The sequence below is a fragment of the Peromyscus californicus genome, unplaced genomic scaffold, assembly GCF_007827085.1.
Source record: "Peromyscus californicus insignis strain IS unplaced genomic scaffold, ASM782708v3 Scaffold_2__1_contigs__length_46816999, whole genome shotgun sequence".
Classification (NCBI taxonomy): domain Eukaryota; kingdom Metazoa; phylum Chordata; class Mammalia; order Rodentia; family Cricetidae; genus Peromyscus; species Peromyscus californicus.
The window spans coordinates 14,518,382-14,538,774 of record NW_026294540.1 but is presented as its reverse complement, the minus strand read 5'-3'; the positions used below and the strand labels follow the sequence as shown (position 1 = coordinate 14,538,774).

The 20,393-nt window shown below is 48.2% G+C and overlaps 1 protein-coding gene across 2 annotated transcripts in view; it reads left to right on the top strand.

Annotated features, from left to right (window-relative positions):
- The window catches only part of Abcb9 (ATP binding cassette subfamily B member 9), a 39,206-nt gene that overhangs the window by 17,096 nt on the left and 1,717 nt on the right, over positions 1–20,393 (top strand). For both annotated transcript variants that reach the window (XM_052755421.1, XM_052755422.1), the window contains exons 7-11: positions 538–666; positions 2,367–2,555; positions 3,660–3,833; positions 9,124–9,283; positions 10,404–10,540. In XM_052755421.1, coding sequence (XP_052611381.1) covers positions 538–666; positions 2,367–2,555; positions 3,660–3,833; positions 9,124–9,283; positions 10,404–10,540 — 789 coding nt within the window. The remainder of the gene's footprint in view (positions 1–537; positions 667–2,366; positions 2,556–3,659; positions 3,834–9,123; positions 9,284–10,403; positions 10,541–20,393) is intronic.

The window sequence follows — 20,393 nt, the reverse complement described above, 5'->3', positions numbered from 1 at the left end:
TACCTCTCAGACCTCCCTCCCCCAAAGGACGTAGCAGGAGGTCCCCAAGACACCGCCCTTCTTCAGGAGCCTAGTTAAGGGAACAAAGTCCTGGCTGTCCTGCTCCGCCTGGCTGCTGTGTGGCCTTAGGTGGCACACCAACCTCTCTGATCCATGCGCTTTGCCATGAAGACTAACAGCCCTGCCTAGCCCAGCAGAGGAACTTGAGGGTGCCGTGTGCCAGCCAGGGCCTTACAAAGAAAGCCTTGTTCTGCTGCCAAGCCCACAGCCTGCTCCAGCTAGGGGCCTTTGTAGGGGCTGTTGGGGATGGGGGTGTGAGTGACAGACGGGGCAGTGAAGTTTCCGGCTGCCTTCCAGCACCCTGCGAGATGGCTCAGTGGGAAAAGACACTTGTCACCAAGCCCAGTGACTTGAGTTCCAAGAGAAGCTACTCTCCTGTTCCCTAGTCCCACTCTCAGGGTGGGGGATGGAGCAGAGGGCAGGCCCTGGGCCGGCTCAGGCCTGGGAACATAACCCAAGCCCCCTCCCTCTGTGCAGCTCACGCTCCTGGTGGTCCAGGTCAGCATCCTCTACTACGGGGGTCACCTTGTCATCTCGGGGCAGATGAGCAGTGGCAACCTCATCGCCTTCATCATCTACGAGTTTGTCCTGGGAGACTGCATGGAGGTGAGGGGCAGCTGGGGGAGAGGGGCGTGCAGGTGAGGGGCAGCTGGGGGAGGGGGGGTGTGCAGGTGAGACAGGTGAGGGGCAGCTGGGGGAGGGGGAGGGCGTGCAGGTGAGACAGGTGAGGGGCAGCTGGGGGAGGGGGAGGGCGTGCAGGTGAGACAGTTTGGGTTTGTATTGGGTGCATGCAAGATTGTGTTCAGACCCATCACAGCAGTCCAAATAGGATGCTTCTGGGATAACAAAGCCAGAGCAACAAGCTCTGAACCAGGGCAAATGACTTCACTGTTGGAATACACGGGCATAGTGTGTGTGTTCCCGGCAACTGTGTGCTATCGGTGTTAACTTGTGTCCCCAAGGTGGACACTATTTTTTTGTTTGTTTGTTTGTTTTGTTTTGTTTTTCGAGACAGGGTTTCGCTGTGTAGTTTTGATGCCTGTCCTGGAACTCACTTGGTAGCCCAGGCTGGCCTCGAACTCACAGAGATCCGCCTGCCTCTGCCTCCCGAGTGCTGGGATTAAAGGGATGTGCCACCACCGCCAGGCTGAGGTAGACGCTATTACAGCATCTGAGGGGCTGAACCCAAGAGGCAGGCAGGCATCCTCTGTTCAGACTCTGCCACCCCCTTCCTGCTGTGTGAGGTGGGCAAAATACTTAGATTCTCTGTGCCTCTAAGAGAAGCTACCTCATTGCTTAAAAATGCTCAGTGAAGAGGGCTACTGTTCTGGTGCATGTTTACATTGGGCGTGTTCATAGCCAGAGAGAATGTATAGAGTATTCATTAAGACCCATTCAAAAATTAAATTAGGGCTGAGGATGTGGCTCCCTTGGTAGAAGAGTGCTTGCTGAGCATGCGTAGTAAACCTGGGCTCCACCCCCAGCACTGAATAAAGGAGGCTTGCTGGTGCAGGCCTCTGCCGCAGCCTTGGAGAGGTAGAAGCAGGAGGTTGGGCCTGGGACCTTGGGCTTGAGTGGGAGGCAGAGCAGGGCATCCACAGCTGGCAGCTTGGGCATCCACTCAGTCCCCAGCACTGCAGCTGGGGTATCTCAGAGACTCTTTGCTACCACCAGAGGTGGGGAGCCCAGGCTACCATGACTATCCCTTTGTGGACTTTCTTCCTCTTCCTGACGCCTTGACATGGTGGGGCACACCTTTAATCCCAACAGCAGAGATGGGTAGATCTCTGTGAGTTTCAGGACAGCCTGGTCAGTTTGTAAAATCCTGTCTCAAGGGGTCATCTTCAACCACATATTGCCAGGCTGGCACATGCCTTTAATCCCAGCACTTGGGAGGCAGAGGCCAGCCTGGGCTACATGGCGAGTTCCAGGACAGCTAGGCATACATAGACCCTGACTTAAAAAAAGAAAGAAAGAAAGAAAGAGAAGGCTTGATTCCCACTCCGCCATGCTTACCGCATGCACCCTCCCCAGGGTGCGCCGCATCCCTGCAGATCCCTGCAGGGTGATGGTAGAGTCAACAGGACTAACCCTGGGCCCTGGCTCCAAATGCTCAGACACAGGGGCATTGCTTTTTCCTGCCTCCTTTGTTTCTTCATGGTCACTGCTGCACCGTCGATGGCATCTGGAGGCCCCCTGCATCTCCCCCAAAGCTGCAGCTCTGTCCCGTGACTCCCCACGCCCCGTCACTGGTGGGTGTCAGGCACGGGCTGTCGGTGGGACCAGGGTGTGTGTCTTCCTTGCAGTCCGTGGGCTCCGTCTACAGTGGCCTGATGCAGGGAGTGGGGGCCGCGGAGAAGGTGTTCGAGTTCATTGACCGGCAGCCAACCATGGTGCATGATGGGAACTTGGCCCCTGACCACCTAGAGGGCCGGGTGGACTTTGAGAATGTATCCTTCACCTACCGCACTCGGCCCCACACGCAGGTCCTACAGGTAAGAGCAGCTCAAGGTCTGCCAGAACCATCCTTCCTACATCGTGGTTGTGTGGCCAGGAGAGTAAGGCCAGGCCCTGGGCTCCACTGAGGACCCTTAACTGAACCAGGAAGACCTGTAAGAGAGGGCTGGACAGGGCTCCAGGAGAGTGCCTGCTTAGTGGGCTTCCATCCCCAATGCCAAAAAAAGGATTGTGTGTGTTGGAGGGAGGGGGGGCTTCTTTAGCAACTTTTCTTTGTTTCTTTTTTTTTTTTTTCTTTTGGTTTTTCAAGACAGGGTTTCTCTGTGTAGTTTTGCGCCTTTCCTGGATCTCGCTTTGGAGACTAGGCTGGCCTCGAACTCACAGAGATCCCCCTGCCTCTGCCTCCCCAGTGCTGGGATTAAAGGCATGTGCCACCACCGCCCAGTTTCTTTAGTAACTTAACCCGAAGTCTGATTGGTGGGTTGGAGAAGGGCTGCAGTCATGGAAACACGATACTTAATTTGCATGCCACACCCCTTCAGAAGTACTGGCAAGGTAATGGATCCCAGCTCTGCTGAGGAGAAGCAGGGCTGCTCCTCCGAGGTGACCTTTGAACAGGACCTGTCCAGGAAGCGGGAGCTGAACAGGTGGCTCTCTGCAGAACACACTCTAGACAGGAGACTGCAAGTGTGAAGGAGCCTCTGAGCCAGTCCTGGGGGGCCCAGGGCAGGAGGACCACAAGTTCACGGGCCCCCTGGGCTGCAGAGCAACGAACGAGTGCCAGGCCAGTTAGTGAAAGGAGAGCTGGGCTATATAATTCCACCTTCTGGGAGTCTGCAGCAGGAGGATTGCCACTAGTTCAAGGCTGGCCTAAGCTACATAGTAAGTTATAGACGGCCCTGGGCCCCAGTACGGGGATGTAGCTCAGTGGTTGAGCCTTTGGTTAGCATGCATAAGGCTCTGGGTTCAATCCCCAGTATCTCAGGAAAAAAAAAAAAAAAAGATCACCTCCGTCCCCAAGACCTGGTGTCCTAGGAAAACCATTCAGGTGCTGGCCAGCAGCCCCAGCTGAGGCAGAGGGCATGGGTGGGCTGAGGGATGCCCTCCTGTCTGTGAGACCTGACCATCTTGTATCCCTGCAGAATGTCTCCTTCAGCCTGTCCCCAGGCAAGGTGACAGCCCTGGTGGGGCCCTCTGGCAGCGGGAAAAGCTCCTGTGTGAACATCCTAGAGAACTTCTACCCGCTGCAGGGTGGCCGCGTGCTTCTGGACGGCAAGCCCATCGGCGCCTATGACCACAAGTACCTGCACCGTGTGGTAAGTGCCACATGCCCTGTTCTCTCCCTTCCCTTCCTCGTGAGCCATGACACAGACACAGAGAAGGGTGACCTCACCACGTAGAACGTTCTGGCACTCCACAAGCCACCATGCCCCCTCTCCTCCCCTAGGAGCAAAGCCTCACCTGACCCATGTGACAGCCATTTCCTTGACTGGCATTCATTTTACCGCCTCTGGACATACCCAGACTGCAAGGCGGCTCTGCCTCACCGGGTTTGAGCTTCCTCCAGGCAGAGTCAAAGTGCTCTTGGTCCCTCCTGTTCCCGTGGGCTCCTCATCTGCAGGTGCAGACGGCTGTGCACTGAAGTGCTGGGCATGAACAGGCCTCCACTTCCTCCTTGTTTGATGTAGTGGGTCCTTCGTGTGGAATATCTTGACGATGTTCACCCTCGTCACCCTGTCTTGCTCCCGATACGACTCACATGTCTTTTTTTTTTTTTATGATAGAATGAATTTTATCATAGTCGCTTTCAGGACCATGGCCTCTCTTCCCTGTGTATGATGGCTTTTTGGTTTGTTTGTTTGTTTTTAACATTTGTGCATGTTCATGAGTGCCATGCAGAGTTGAGACAACTTCAGGAGTTGATTCTCTCTCTGCCTCCACCATGTGGGTGCTGGAGATGGAACTCAGGGCACCAGACTTGGCAGCAAGCACCTTTGCCTGATGAGCATTACCAGCCCTTCTTTTGGCTTTTTGAGAAAGGATCTTTCTATGTAGCCCTGGATAGCTTCAAACTCTTAGTAGTCCTCCTGCCTCAGACTCCTGAGTGCTGGGATTATGTGTGTGCCACCACACCCAGACTGACTTTTTTTTCTTGCTATTATTTATTCACTAAACAGTGTAGTACAGCAACTGTTTACTAGTACGGACATTGTGCTTGGAGTCATAGGGGCCTGGGGGGACTGAACACAGGGTGTGCCGTGTGTGGGCTCTATGCAAGTGTTTAGAGAAGAGACACAGGCAGCCGGAGTTCTGGAATCTGATGCATCCGGGTCCCATCCCCTGAGGATGCAGAGGACCTTATGTCTGCCCTTCCACCTAAGAGTTACCAGGGAGCCTTGAGCTGTGCTGCATTTTTCAGTGCTGAAGGATGGTCACTGTTAGAATCGCTGTCTGTCCATCTATCTGTCCACACTTCCCACTCTGGCGGGAGTTTGGGTCATTTCGATTTTACTTTATTTTTTAATTTAATTTATTTATTTATTGTTTGTTTGTTTGTTTGTTTTTCGAGACAGGGTTTCTCTGTGTAGTCCTGGCTGTCCTGGAACTCACTCTGTAGACCAGGCTGGGCTTGAACTCACTGCCCGGCTTACTTTATTTTTTGAGCATCACAAGAGTAGCAATGGATCAGGGTGGGGTGGGAGTCTGCCCACATGTCATGCTGGATGACTTGGATCACTGTTTTGCTTTTCAAATAAAAGGGACAAGGAAGCCAGGAGTGGTGGCACACGCTTTTAATCCTGGCACTCGGGAGGCAGAGGCAGGTGGATCTCTGTGAGTTCGAGGCCAGCCTGGTCTACAGAGTGAGTTCCAGGACAGCCAGGGTTACACAGAGAAACCCTGTCTCAAAACAACAACAGCCGGGCAGTGGTGGCGCACGCCTTTAATCCCAGCACTCGGGAGGCAGAGCCAGGCAGATCTCTGTGAGTTCGAGGTCAGCCTGGTCTACAGAGTGAGTTTCAGGAAAGGCGCAATGCTACACAGAGAAACTCTGTCTCGAAAAACCAAAAAAAAAAAAAAATTTTTTTTACTGTACAAGTGTGAGGAGCAGAGTTTGAATCCCCAGAAGCTGTGTAAATGTTGAGTGGATGTGGCAGCCTGCCTGTAATTCCAGCCTCAGATGGCAGAGGATCCCCAGAACAAGCCGACTATTGAGACTAGCCCCATGGGCAGGCTCAGGGTTCACTGGAGAGCTGCTACCTAGTCAGTGAGGTGGAGAGCAATAACGGGCTCTACACACATGTACACATACCACACACACATGCACACATACCACACACATGTGCACACATACCACACACATGCACACATAACACACACGCACACATAACACACACACACATGCACACATAACACACACGCACACATAACACACACACACATGCACACATAACACATATATACCACACACACATGCACACATAACACACACACATGCACACATACCACACACACGTGCACACATACCACACACACATGCGCACATACCACACACATAACACACACACGTGCACACATACCATACACACGTGCACACATACCACACACACATGCGCACATACCACATACATACCACACGCACATGCATACATACCACATACACATGTGCACATACCACACACACATGCGCACATACCACATATATACCACACACATGTGCACACATACTGCACACATGCACACATACCACATACATACCACACACATGCGCACATACCACATACATACCACACACATGTGCACACATACCACACAAATGCACACATACCACATACATACCACACACACATGCACACATACCACACACACATGCTCACATACCACACACATGCGCACATATACCACACACATGCACACATACCACACACGCACACATAACACACACATGCACACATAACACATACATACCACACACACATGCTCACATACCACACACACATGCGCACATACCACACACACGTGCACACATACCACACACACGTGCACACATACCACACACATGTGCACATATACCACACACGCACATACACACTAAATAAGTGTAATTTAAAATTTTCTTTAAAAGAAGGAAAAAGAGCCGGGCGGTGGTGGCGCACGCCTTTAATCCCAGCACTCGGGAGGCAGAGGCAGGCAGATCTCTGTGAGTTCGAGGCCAGCCTGGTCCTACAGAGCGAGATCCAGGAAAGGCACCAAAACTATACAGAGAAACCCTGTCACGAAAAAACAAAACAAAAAAAAAGTAAAAAAAAAAAAAAAAGAAGGAAAAAGTTGGGACTGGCTCAGCGGTTAAGGGCACTGACTGCTCTTCCAGAGGACCTGGGTTCAATTCCCAGCACCCACATGGCAGCTCACAACCATCTCTAGTGGGATCTGGTGCCCTCTTCTGACATGCAGAGCACTCATACATAAACTATAAATATGGGATTGGGGATTTAGCTCAGTGGTAGAGCAAGCGCAAGGCCCTGGGTTCGGTCCTCAGCTCCGGAAACAACAACAACAAAAAAAAACTATAAATAAATTTTAAAAAATTAAAAGGAAAAAGTTGATCCAGTGCAGACATATAAACAGGTGTTCAGACTGTGTACTAGACAGCACCGTCTGTCCAGGAGAGCCCTTCACAGCAGGGGTGTGCGTGTATGTGTGTGTGTGTGTGTGTGTGTGTGTGTGTGTGTGTGTGTGTGAGTGTGAGCAGATGTGCTCAAATGGACGTGTGTACATTAACAGGGCTGGAATCCAGGGCCTCATGTTAGATAAGTGATGTACCACTGAGCAAGCGAGCCAAGCTTTTAGTCTCTGTGGCGGGACCCACAGGCTGGGAAGCCTCCCTGCATTAAACATGTAAGCAGAGCTGGGTGGCAGGTGGAAGATGTCCCAGGATGTGACACATTGGGCTGCAGCCCCTCACAGCTGCAGGAGTGAGCGGCTCTGATTCCCAGACAGTAGCAGTCCTCAGCTCTGCTGAGTGTGCGGAGGAAGTGTTTTGTGGGCTTCCTCACTTCCTGATGACTAAAGACATCAAGCCCCATTTATATGCCTCTTAATCATCTGCCTTTCCTCTGGGGAATGCTGTCTCCGTACTTGACAGTTTTTAAATTATCAAAAGCACAAAACTGCCAAGTGCCACCCTACAGCGATGATTTAGTGATTTTTCTCATATTGTAGTGATTTCTTTCCTTTTTTCATTTTTGTGTGTATGTTTGTGTCTGTATGTATGGCATATATGTGTGTACATGTGCATGCACACGTGTGAGGGTGCGTGTGGATTCCTAGAATCATCCTAGCTCACTCTTTGACCTCATAATTTGAGGCAGGATCTCTCAGTCAAACCCCGAGCTCACGGATGCTGCTGGTCTCACTAACCAGCTCTTGGGATCAGGTCTCTGCCTTCTGAAGCTGGAGTTACAGGGAGGCCTTCATGCCCACGCAGCACCAGTTGGGTTTGGGGACCTGAACTTGGGTCCTCCAGTCTGTGAGCCAGCTCCTTAACCACTGAGCTACCTCCCCAGCCCTCAGTGCATTTCATAATGAAGACACGAGAGTTCTCCATCTCGCCTTTCCAGTTCTAGCTCAGGGTTGTTCAGTGAATTTTTTGCCAATTTATTTCCTGTCTTCATGGAAAGGTGTCAGTATTTAAAGGCACAAGTAAAATAAAAACACAAAAAATGTGCATTACCACATCAATTGCCTATTTAATCCCCAGCTTATGAGCAGCTAGGGTGTTCTCAGCCGTCCACTTCACAGTATTACAATATGCTCCCTATTGTTTACGTTGTATGTTAGGGGGGCGCACACATGACCATGTGTTTATGTTGTGTGTGTTGGGGGTGGGGTGCACACATGGTCATGCTATGCATGTGGAGATCAGGACAAGGAGCAGAAGTGGATTCTCCTCCTCTATGTGGGTCCTGGGGCCATCCCAGCATCCCCTACTGCTCTTTTTGTGACTTGGATTCCTAGCCCAGATCACAGGCCACACTGTCTTTGAACTACTTACTCCCTTAGAAGGGAGAGGAGAGTCTGCTGTGGATGCTAGAGACTGATCACAGCTCTCCAGAGGCTCGGACAGGAGGGCTCTCAGGATTTCAAGGCCAGCCTGAGCTACATATTGAGTTCTAGGTTAGCCTGGATGCCAGAGTAAGACCTTGTCGTCCACGCCCCCCCCCAAAAAAAAAGGGAGGGGTGGGAGTGTGTAGAAGTAGGACGGCCTCCAGGGAAGTGCTCTGTGGTCTCATGCACCCGCCCCTGGCAAAGTCACAGAGAGCGTTCCTCCCCAGCTTCTCCCCTCCCTCCTCCTCTGTGGTCAGGGGAACTTGGCTTAGCTCAGAGCAACAAGATCTGCTGGCCCCAGACTGTCATTCTGGGAGGCCTGAGGTCTAGGAGGGTCGGGTACCGAGGCCCTGACTAGGAAGCCAGCATGCATATCAGGTTTCGGACCAGAGACTCCTGGCATCCGACCGGCCGGCTGGGGGTAGGGGGCAGGCTGCCAGTGACAGCTGGTGGCTTGTGGCCAGACCCTCCTAGCCACCTTGTTCTCCCCTCCCCCCACAGATTTCTCTGGTAAGCCAGGAGCCGGTGCTGTTCGCCCGCTCCATCACAGACAACATTTCCTATGGCCTGCCCACCGTGCCCTTCGAGATGGTGGTGGAGGCGGCACAGAAGGCCAACGCCCACGGCTTCATCATGGAGCTGCAGGATGGGTACAGCACAGGTACCGGGACGTGACTCTGGCCTAGACGCTGCCGACGCACCCGGGCCCCATCATTTCATTTTCCTTCCATCAACGTGAAATTCATGTCGCAGAAGCATGAGCATGGCAGTTAAGCGTGTGCCACCATTTTTTTTTTAAAGCGCTGGGCATGGTGGTGCAGGGAGATTGCAGATTTACAAACTGTGTGCAAGTGTGTGATATTACTAGGGCCACTTAAAGATTGATTTTGTGTGAGGGACAGCTTTCAGGAGTCCGTTCTCCCTTTCCACCATGGGACCCGGGATTGAACTCACTGTCCAGCTTGTGCAGCAAGTTCCTTGACCTGCTACCACCTCTTCCAGCCTTTTCCTGGATTTTCTGACATGGTCTTACTGTGTAGCCCAGGCTGGCCTTGAGCCTGTATTACCCCAGTCCCCAGAGCAGAGTGCAGGAATTACAACCATCCAGCACACCATCACACTGGTCTTTTATGTCTTTATTCTGCCCTTCTATAGACAAAGCTAAGCCCTTTAATTATGCACCTGGCTTTTGTCCTTAGCACAGCCCAATGACCTTTCATATTGGTGCAAGGACCTGTCCCACCCCACCCCGCCCCCCCTCACCTCACCCCTTCTTTCCTCTTTTACTGCATAAGTGTTTGGGCCTTTATACTGATTGACTGACTCAAGTGTCCTATTGACAGACATTTGAGTTGTTCTTATTAATATTTGTCTTGGTAAATGCTGTCATCACACTCAACACCTGCCTCTGGTCCTCTGTGAGAGAGACCTGACCTATAGGGACGTTCCTTGAAGCGGGTTTGCACACTGTGATGGCGACACTCAGTCTCTATGCAGCAGAGTCTGTCAGGGCAGCACATCACAGTGGAGTTACCTAGTGCGCATTCTGGAAGACTGTTCCCCGTCAGCCACTTGAATAGCGCAGGGCACCGTCACACTTCCAGGCATCTATCTGGTGCACGTGGGTGTAGGCATTCGGGGATGTGTGGCATCTCTTCCTGAGTGGCCCTATGTGGGTGGTCCCAGCTGGGGACCCTCAGAAATATCTGCGCAGCTGGTGCCCAGGTGACAGAAAGAAGCCTCCTAATAACTCACCCTGTGCCTCCTCCTCCTCTGTGCAGAGACAGGGGAGAAAGGAGCCCAGCTGTCAGGTGGCCAGAAGCAGCGGGTGGCCATGGCTCGGGCCCTCGTGCGGAACCCCCCTGTGCTCATCCTGGACGAAGCCACTAGTGCTCTGGATGCAGAGAGTGAATACCTGGTAAGCAGAGGTCACAGGGCTGCTGGAGGGAGGTAGTGGCAGGTGGCCAGGCTGAGAGCCGGCTATAGGTTCTCCCAGGTCGTGAAAGGGAAGCAGGGACTTCTGGGCATGGACACTTTGGGGCCTGGACCCCTAGCTCTAAGCAGAGCTACGGCCATGTGACATGGAAACAAAACAAAACAAACCCGGTGTCAGGCCAGAGGATCTGATCGGAAGCACCACCGTACAGTGTATTTCCGTGTTCCCTCCCTCCCTCCCTCCCCTCTACCTTTCATGGCTTTTGTTTGGCAGCCAGGGCTCAAACCCCAAGGCCTTGCACAAATGTCCCACCCTGCAACTTACAACGTGGCTTTAAGCTGCTCTTTTTTTTTTTTTTTTTTTTTTTTTGGTTTTTCAAGACGGTTTCTCTGTGTAGCCCTGGCTGTCCTGGAACTCACTCTGTAGCCCAGGCTGGCCTTGAACTCCGAGATCTGCCTGCCTCTGCCTCCCGAGTGCTGGGATTAAAGGCCGCCATCCCTGGCTGCTTTTCTCTTCTAAGCCTAGCTTTCAGTGGTATAACATAGCTGTCACCTCAGAGGGATAATACATAGTGTATTCTGAAGCCAAATAAGTGTCCGGGGCCCAGGAACACAGACTCAGGGTCTCCCCGCTCTATGATCCAGTATGGCAGCAGGGTCCAGTTTCATGGCGTTTTATAGTAACAGGACAAAGAAGGTCACAGATCAAGACACTTTTCAAATACAGTGGTGGAAACCATCAGAGGCAGTTCCAGCGAAGCTCTGTCATGGGTCTCATTTCCTGTCTGATGACACACTTAGCTTTTGGGTTGGTGGAAGCCAGGGTCTGCTAAATTAATCCATTCCATAAGGGCTCTATCTGTTAGTCACAGCTTGTTAAGTCTGACAAGGAGGTGGGCAAAGAATAGCCCTTAGGGTTGGAAACTAGCCCGAGATATCACCACAGTTGTAAGGAGGCACACTTATTTCCAGAATTTCTCGTTCACAGTTCCTTGTTGACTAAGTGTGGCATTTTGTGCGTGTGGGAGCCACACATTATCAAATTTTATAACATCCCTCACAGCTAGGAGGTCCTTCCTAGGATCTGATGTAGATGAGTTGAGGTGATAATCAGGGCAGTCTTAAGGAGAGAGGAATAGCTGGTGAGGCCATAGAGGAAGACACCCCTCCATCAGTGAGCCTGCTGCATCTGATAACATTTACATGTGGCATATAGTCAGATTTATATTAAAATAAGCAAGAGCCGGGCGGTGGTGGCGCATGCCTTTAATCCCAGCACTCGGGAGGCAGAGCCAGGCGGATCTCTGTGAGTTCGAGGCCAGCCTGGACTACCAAGTGAGTTCCAGGACAGGCGCAAAACTACACAGAGAAACCCTGTCTCGAAAAACAAAACAAACAAAATAAGCAAGAATGCCAACAATGAAGAAAATATTTTATTTTTTACGTTTTATAAAATCTTTATTGACCAAGAATTCACATAGGATACAATTTGCCTGTTTGCACAATTTGATAGACTTTAGTCCAGCATCCTCAGAGGCCCATGACACCATCACCACTTCCTATTTTAGAACATCGCTGTCTTCAATTTCATACACACATATAATGTATGGTGATTTCATTCCACCTTATTTTTTTAAATGAACATAATATTTGTAATTGTAACCCTTTTTAAGTTCACAATTCAGTGGCATGAATTACATTCAAGATATTAATTACACTCATGATATTCATTAATTACACTCATGATATTAATTACATTTGTGGTATTCATTGATTACATTCACAGTATTCATTCAATAACTATATTTATGATATGATTTGTTACATTCATGATCTTATGTCCTGAAACTACTGTCCGTTTGTGGGGCTTTTCCATCACACAAAACAGAAACTCTGTACTTAGGAAATCATTGCTCTGTATTCCTTGAAAGAAACATTTTAAACAGCCAAAATTTACCTATTGTTTAAAAAACCAGATTGGCCGTGTCCCTGTATTTATAGTTTTTGGTAATATGAACTGTCTCCTTAGATCTTTTAGCTCTAGCTTTTCCTTTGGCCCCTTGATGGCGTAGCTATCCCCTCACATCGGGCAGCTCACTAGGAAGCATGGCTCTGACCTGTGGGCGCTGACCTGGCCTGCTTCAGTTTAGTGCCATTTTACCACGTTTAGTTTGGAAGGCTAAACAGAAAATCACATCATAGAGAAATGGGCTAACAGTACAGGTCCCCTTGCTCTCCTCCTCATGTGCTCACTGTGACAGTGACCGAGCAGGAGCTCAGGCCTCTTAGGACTGGGGAGTCAGCCTTCGCATACCCATGAGGTCCTTTTACTTTAGTGGCAGAAATGGAAGTGGGAATCTGGGGAATCACTATAGTATCGTCCATTTCCTTTTCATTAGCAAAATGCAAGTATTGTTTAAATTAGTCTCAGCTAACTACTGTGGGACAGTTTAGACACTGAATTAATCAAGAGACCTCAGCACTTCAGGGGTAAACTTGGTAAAAGCTGCTCTTGTTAGAGGTGTGAGTGAATGTGTTATAAAGAATTAACCCAAGTCTTTGGGGGTGTCTAGCTGGAGTAAATGGAGTTCAAAGTACTTTGTAAACAGCTGAGCATGTGATAGGGCCCTTTACAGTGTTTAGATCACTGTTTCTATGGATGTTAAATGACTGGACTTTGAGACATGTCCTGGCTGGCCTCAAACTTCTGTAGAGTCACCAGGCAAACACCCCTGCCACCTGGCTACAGTTCTTAATAGGAAAATGTTTACTTTGGCTGTAAGAATTCTGATCTAAAATATCAGTATTCCGCATTGGAAGGAGTTTTTTAAAAGGAGGTTTAAAATATATTTTTGTCAATTTAAAAACAAGGTTTTTTAAAGCCAAATTATACTGAATAATGAGAAAAAATATTTGTCACAAAGACAGTGAGAACACCTGAATCTTTTAAACATAAAAAAGGTAAGGAGGGGCTCTGGATAAGCAACCAGTCATAAAAACAGAAGGACTGTCCCCTCATATGTGACTTCATTAAAACAAAGATTATTATTTTATCAGGTAGGAATAAACCAAGTGAAATACTAAATATCATAAACGATTTAAAAAGTTTAATTATAGCCGGGCAGTGGTAGCCGATCCCTGTGACTTTGAAGCCAGCCTGGTCTACAGAGCGAGTTCCAGGACAGCCAGGGACACACAGAGAGCTCTGTCTTGAAAAACAAAAATGTCTAATTATAAAAGGATTTAAGAAACATAAAAATCAAGAAGTATTGAGTTTCTTGGGGCACTGACTGTCAGCAGAGCTGGAGGCCTTGTGAGAGACTGCTACCTTAGGTTCTAAAGTGGAGTAAGGCTCCGGACAGTCTCCCCCCTCCTCCTCAGGGAGGATGAGTCTTTGGGGTCATCTGGCTTTTTTGTTTGTTTAATTTACTTTTATGTGCATTGGTGTTTTGCCTGCATATATGTTTGTGTGAGAGTGTCAGATGTTAGGTATGAGCTGCCATTCGGGTGCTGGGAATTGAACGGGGTCCTCTAGAAGAGCAGTCACTGCTCTTTTTTTTTTTTTAAACTCCTGAGACAGGGTTTCTCTGTGTAGTTTTGGATCTCGCTCTGTAGACCAGGCTGGTCTCAAACTCACAGATATCCACCTGCCTCTGCCTCCTGAGTGCTGGGATTAAAGGTGTGCGCCACCACCGCCTGGCTCAGACTTTGTGTTTTAAGATAGGTTCTCTCTATGTGGCTGTCCTGGAGGTCACAATGTAGACCAGGCTGGCCTCCAACTTACAGAGATCCTCCTGTCTCTGAGTGCTGGGATTAAAGGTTTGTACCACTATACCCGGCTCATATACTTTTTAAAAAAGAAAATCATAGCTTTATAAACAGAATAAAGTATTAATTTTGTCTCAGGGTATTGAATTTTAACATTAAAATTGTAACATATTACAATCAACTTAGTTATAGCTGTACCTAATTTTCAGTCTTCAGCATACATTAATCTTCTAATCTTCTATCATTAATTTTATTCATTTTGAGCCAATCTTTATATTACCTTATAAAGTAATTTCACATCCAAACTCACTTTTTCTCTTTCTTTCTTTTTTTTTTTTTTTTCTTTTTTTTCGGCTTTTCGAGACAGGGTTTCTCTGTGAAGTTTTGGTGACTGTCCTGGATCTCGATCTGTAGACCAAACTCATTTTTTCTTTACCCTCCCTTTAACCGAAAAAATACATCTCATACCTATGATTTTTATCACTTAAAAAAAAAACTTGACAGTTCTGTTTTCGCCATTATTTCTGAAGCAGAAAAGTTGGACACTGATTCTTACCCTATAGACCAGGCTAGTCTTCGACTCAGAGATCCCCCTGCTTCCACCTCCTGAGTGCTGGGATAAAAGGTGTGTGCCACCATCCCTGACTAGGAAGCATTTTTAATGAGAATTTTAAATGACAACCTGGGAGGCTGTATCTAACAGTTATAAATAGTCTGTTTTTCCTTCACAGTAAGTATGGTAAATATTTTGTCTTTAAAAATAAAAACATGAACTCAGGAGACAGAGGCAGGTGAATCTCTGTGAGTTCAAGGCCAGCCTGGTCTACAGAGCGAGTTCCAGAACAGCTAGGGCTGTTAAACAGAGAAACCCTGTCTCGAACAAACAAAACAAGCCATGAATAACTGTCCCAAATATATTAGTAGGCTATAGCACACTAAGATTGTCCACTATAAACTCCTAGATGTCTTTGTAAGTCTTACAGGTTCTTTTTTGTAATTACAATTTTTTTTGCCTTTGGATATTGTAAGTATCTTTAAACTTGGTCAAGATATGGACCTTGAAAACCCTGGTCACTTGTTTCAAAGATGCAGGAGTGGTCCAGGATATCCGTAGAATGCTGCACTTGTATAAAGCACGGAAGAGCCATCCTCCCTCTCTGTCTTTGGCAGCAAGAGTTCAGTATGCAGAGGACAGTTCCCCCATCTCTGAAAATGAATTTATGCCAGGATTGAGACAGGGCCAAGGATGACCAAAACTGTATAATCATATAGATCTTGTTTGTTTCAAATTTAATTTTCATTTTAAAATTCATTTTCATTGTTTATTTTAATTTAATTTTAATTTTAAAACTCATGTTCATTGTCCCAAAGGAAAAATCTAGGACCATCGGCCACCTCCACTTGTTTTCCTAAGTGTCACATTGATTAAATATCTCTTTGTCCTTGGCCATTTAATTGGCTGAACATGCAGCAAAGTTGGTTTTTTTTTGTTTTTTTTTTTTGGGTTTTTTCGAGACAGGGTTTCTCTGTGTAGCTTTGCGCCTTTCCTGGAACTCACTTGGTGGTCCAGGCTGGCCTTGAACTCACAGAGATCCGCCTGGCTCTGCCTCCCGAGTGCTGGGATTAAAGGCGTGCGCCACCACCGCCGGCCGGGGTTTTTTTTTTAGCTAGTTGGAGTTGGGATTTTTTTCACCCTTAAAGTTTTAGTAATACATGAACTAAAAGGAAGCTGGGGGATGGAGACGGAAGCCTGTGCTTCCAAGAGGACCCAAGTTCAATTCCCAGCACCCATATGGAGGTTCAGAGCCACCTGTGACTCCAGTTCCAGGGGATCCAACACCCTCTTCTGGTCTCTGAGGGTCCCAGGTGCACCCATGGTGCACATACATACATACAGCCAAAACATTCATACACTTAAATTTTTAAATTAAAAAAATGAAGCTGGTCCAGTTTAACATCTTCAGTTTACATGAGGACTTAATCGTCTATCAGATCTTTAAATGTATCACCAAAATACCCACAGTTAGGAGTCTGTACATGTGTATTTTAATTACGTATGTCAAAAATAAATGAACACACAATAAAAATTTTGCTTTATACAGACATATGGAAACAATTCTACACATACACACCACAGTTACATGAAAATTACACAATTGCTACATAAAGTGGGTGCACCCACTTTAAAAAGGTAGGGAGGCTCAGTGATTAAGAGTGTGTTGAGCTCCCAGCACTTGGGAGGCAGAGGCAGGCGAATCTTTGTGAGTTCGAGGCTAGCCTGGTCTACAGAGCGAGATCCAGGAAAGGCGCAAAGCTACACAGAGAAACCCTGTCTCGAAAAACCAAAAAAAAAAAAAAAAGAAAAAAAAAAAAAAGAGTGTGTTGCTTTTACAGAGGACCAGAGCTTTCCAGCACCCACATCAGGGCTTACGACCACCTATAACTCCAGCTCCAGGGGGTCCGATGCCCTCTTCTGGATTCCATATAAACAACTTAAAAAAAAAAAAAAACTTAGAAAGTGAGTTGTGGTGGCACATGCCTTTAACCCCAGGAGGCAGGCAGATCTCTGAGTTCAAAGCCAGCCTGATCAACAGCATGGGTTCCAGAACAGCCAGGGCTACCCAGGGAAACCCTGTCTCAATAAATAAATAAATACATAAATAAATAAATAAACAAATAAATAAATAGTAGCGAGATGGAAGAAAGGCTTAGTGGTATAAAGATCCAAAGGTGAGGTTGGTCATGGAGACTTCATATGACTTCCTCTTTTAAGATCTTAAATAGCCAAGAGGGAGGGGATGCCCCACTGGTGAACAAGTGTGTGTATCTAAGAGAAAAATGAAGAACAGTTTTTGGCTCAGGCATCATCCGGCCCAGTGGCAGTCTGGAATGCAGTCCTTATCTGGGACTGAGCCTGCATCCTCAACCCAGCATTTCTCAGCCGCTCAGGTGGCTGGTTCTCCTCAGGCATCCCTAGAGGCCCTGGGATCAGAAATGCTTCTGTGCAGTGTAAAGTTTAAACACAGGCAGCAGCTGGGTTTTATTGATTTCCCTCTTGCATGCCAGTGGACTTAGGGAAGGCTAAGTGGGCCTCTGGCTAGAGAAAAGCAGCAAGCCCAAGGTAAGGGCCAGGCACGCTGGGCAGCCGAGCCACAGACAGGGCCACTCACCATGGCTTCAAGGCATGCCTCCTGTGGCCCACGGAGCTCAGACCAAAGAGATCTGTGGATTCAACACTGAAAGGAACCTTAGCCGGGCTGGTAGAATAAAGATATTTGAACATAGGCTTAAACCCAGGGCTTAAAGGAGAAACTGTAAGACATGCCCCAGGGTCTTTACCAGGATAAAGTGGCCTTCACAAGTAGGGATTTTAATACAACATGGATTCTCCTTTTTCTCTCTAGCTTTTATCTTTAAAACAGGCCGTACTGTTTGCCTTTGATAAAGGATTTTGCACTGTTAGTTCTCTTACTACATCGATATTTAAAAATTTTACTCTATTTGACTTTTGTGTGTGTGTTTTGCCTTCATGTATGTATGTGTACCACATGCAGGCCTGGTTCTCACAGAGGTCAGAGGAGGGCATTGGATCCCTGGGAACTAGAGTCATGGATGGTTGTGATCCCCTGTGTGGTGCTGGGCATCCAACAATGGCCCCTGCAAAAGCAACAGATGCTCTGAATTCCTGAGCCATCTCTCCAGCCCCCTAAAATTGATTTCTAATGTATCCTTTAATTCACATGTAACAGTACTAATTTTTGTAAGTTACCACTTTCATAATTTCTTTTCCTTTCTTAGATGATTTTGTGTTCCAAATAAAGCAGGGTGCCCCTTCATGATTAACAGTTTTGGAATGTCAGATGTTCCCCCTCGAGGGAATCATGAAGCCAAGTTATATGTGGTTGATCTCCCATCTTTTCAAATACTTTCAAGTTCAAAGTCTATACTCATCACATAAAGCATCACACCATACTTGCTTTATTCCTAAACACTACTCTTTTTTGGAAAGCTTTTTCCTACCTTTTCTTTCCTCTGAAAAATTGCAAGAGCCAGAGGTGGAGGCACACATCTTTAATCCCAGCACTCAGGAGGCAGAGGCAGATGGAACTCTGTGAGTTCGAGGCCAGCCTGGTCTACAGAGTGAGTTCCAGGACACCCAGGGCTACACAGAGAAGCCATGTCTCAGAAAACAACAAAAATTTGCAAGCCTTTCTCAGCCAGCTAGGAATAGCAGTGTGTGTTTTCGTCAGGTTTATGTCCCGTCTTTCACCTGAGGCTAGCTTTTCCACTGGCTCTGGAGTTGCCTCAAACATTTCTATAAATGTGAGAATCAAAACCCTGGGTGATTAAATATGTCTTCCCAACCGAGCCAATCACGTTCCTTCTGACCCAGAAATGGAGTATGTCTGCTGGGTTGGACCAGGAGCTGAGAAAAGGCCTCAGCTCGGGGCAACAAGGCTGCCAGAAGCAGAAGCCAAGGAATGGAATTGGGTGCTTGAGGAGAGTCAGGGGACAAAGTCAAAGTATCACAAAGAAAACCAAAGCCCTCAGATGCCTAAAAGTGAACAAAAACTGAAAGCAAGTCAGGCAGTCTCCAAATGCCTGTAAAAAAACCAAACCAAGTATCTAGACCAAAATGCTCCACAGCAGATAATACCAACGCGTCAAACACCTAGAAGCAAAGCCCAGTCATAAAGGGGTCTGCCACAGGAGCTTGGATAACCAGCCCAGACCAACAAATGCCAGCGGCCCAAGCAAGGGAGGCCCGAGAGCACCCCAAAGGACCCCCACCATCCACCTGAGGAGGTAAAACGCCATGTGGCTTAGACTCGGTGGGTCCCTACCAGTACCTCACTTCCAACCGGTTACTCTTCTGGTAAACAGTGGATGGCTCTTGGATCCCACACTGGGTACCATAAATAAACATGGCTCTCACCTCAAAGGAAGTTAGTTTATCCTGGAGCCAATATGAGGGACCTCAGCCTGGCACATAGATTATCCTAAATTCCATGTTCCAACATGGAAGCCCTTCCATGAAGTTTTTGTTAACAGAGAAAGTCATAAGTCAAAACACTTTTCAAATGCATTGGTGGAAACATCAGAGAGACAGGTTATAGCCAAGAGGAGTCTCAGCTTCGCTTTGAGTTGCGGGATGTTAGCTCTGACATAGAGGTAGATGAAGAATGGCAATTTAGGGGGCTAAAGCTAGCCCAAGATAAGCTGTAATCAGTCTCTAGACTGTCAACATTCCAACTCCCCCCAGCTCACTGCAGCTCTAATCAGACAGACAGCCTTTGCCGACACAGCCTCTTCCCTGGAACCTTCATTCAGTGGCCATGTCCTTCCTGCTGGCTAGTTGTCCGTGCCCATCCCACCAAGCATCAGTCTGCTCTCCGCACAGATGGTGACTGGCCGGGTCCCAAGCACTGTTCTAGACACTGGAGTTACAGAGATAGACTGACCAAACAAGACCTCTGTCCCCATGGCATTTCCAGGCTCATGGGACAAACAGGTCACAAACAAGGAAATAGCTTGGGCCTCCCTGTGGCTTGTGCTACCGAGAAAAACTGTCAGTCATCAATGCCGCTGATGGGATGGGCAGCCATTCCCCAGCATGCACACATCTGGGCTTCAGGGAGTGCCTTGAAGCTAGAGACAGCTGAGCTCCCTTCGCCTGGTACAGAGGTGCCAGGCATTTAAAGGGACGGCCAGGGAGGGAGGAGGGGACAGGACTGGAGCAGAATGTCTGTCAGTGTGGGCATACAGCACGCCCTGTGTCCAGCAGTAGTGATAAGTTCTGATTGTGACTTCCCTCAGAGGATGGTGACAGGACTCTCCCTACCTCTATGATCACGTTCTGGAACAGTGGCTCTCAGGTCCTTGAGAGACATCTATGGTTGTAGGAGCGAAATGTATATCACAAGAGCAACGGAGGGGCCCATGCTCAGTCTTTGTTAGTAAATGCACTAGGGAAGGGTGGCGGGGGCCTGTGGCAGGTACTGACTCAGATAGGAAATGCATACGCCAATGCTGGATGTTCCCAGGAGGGCACCCGAGGGTCACTGTGC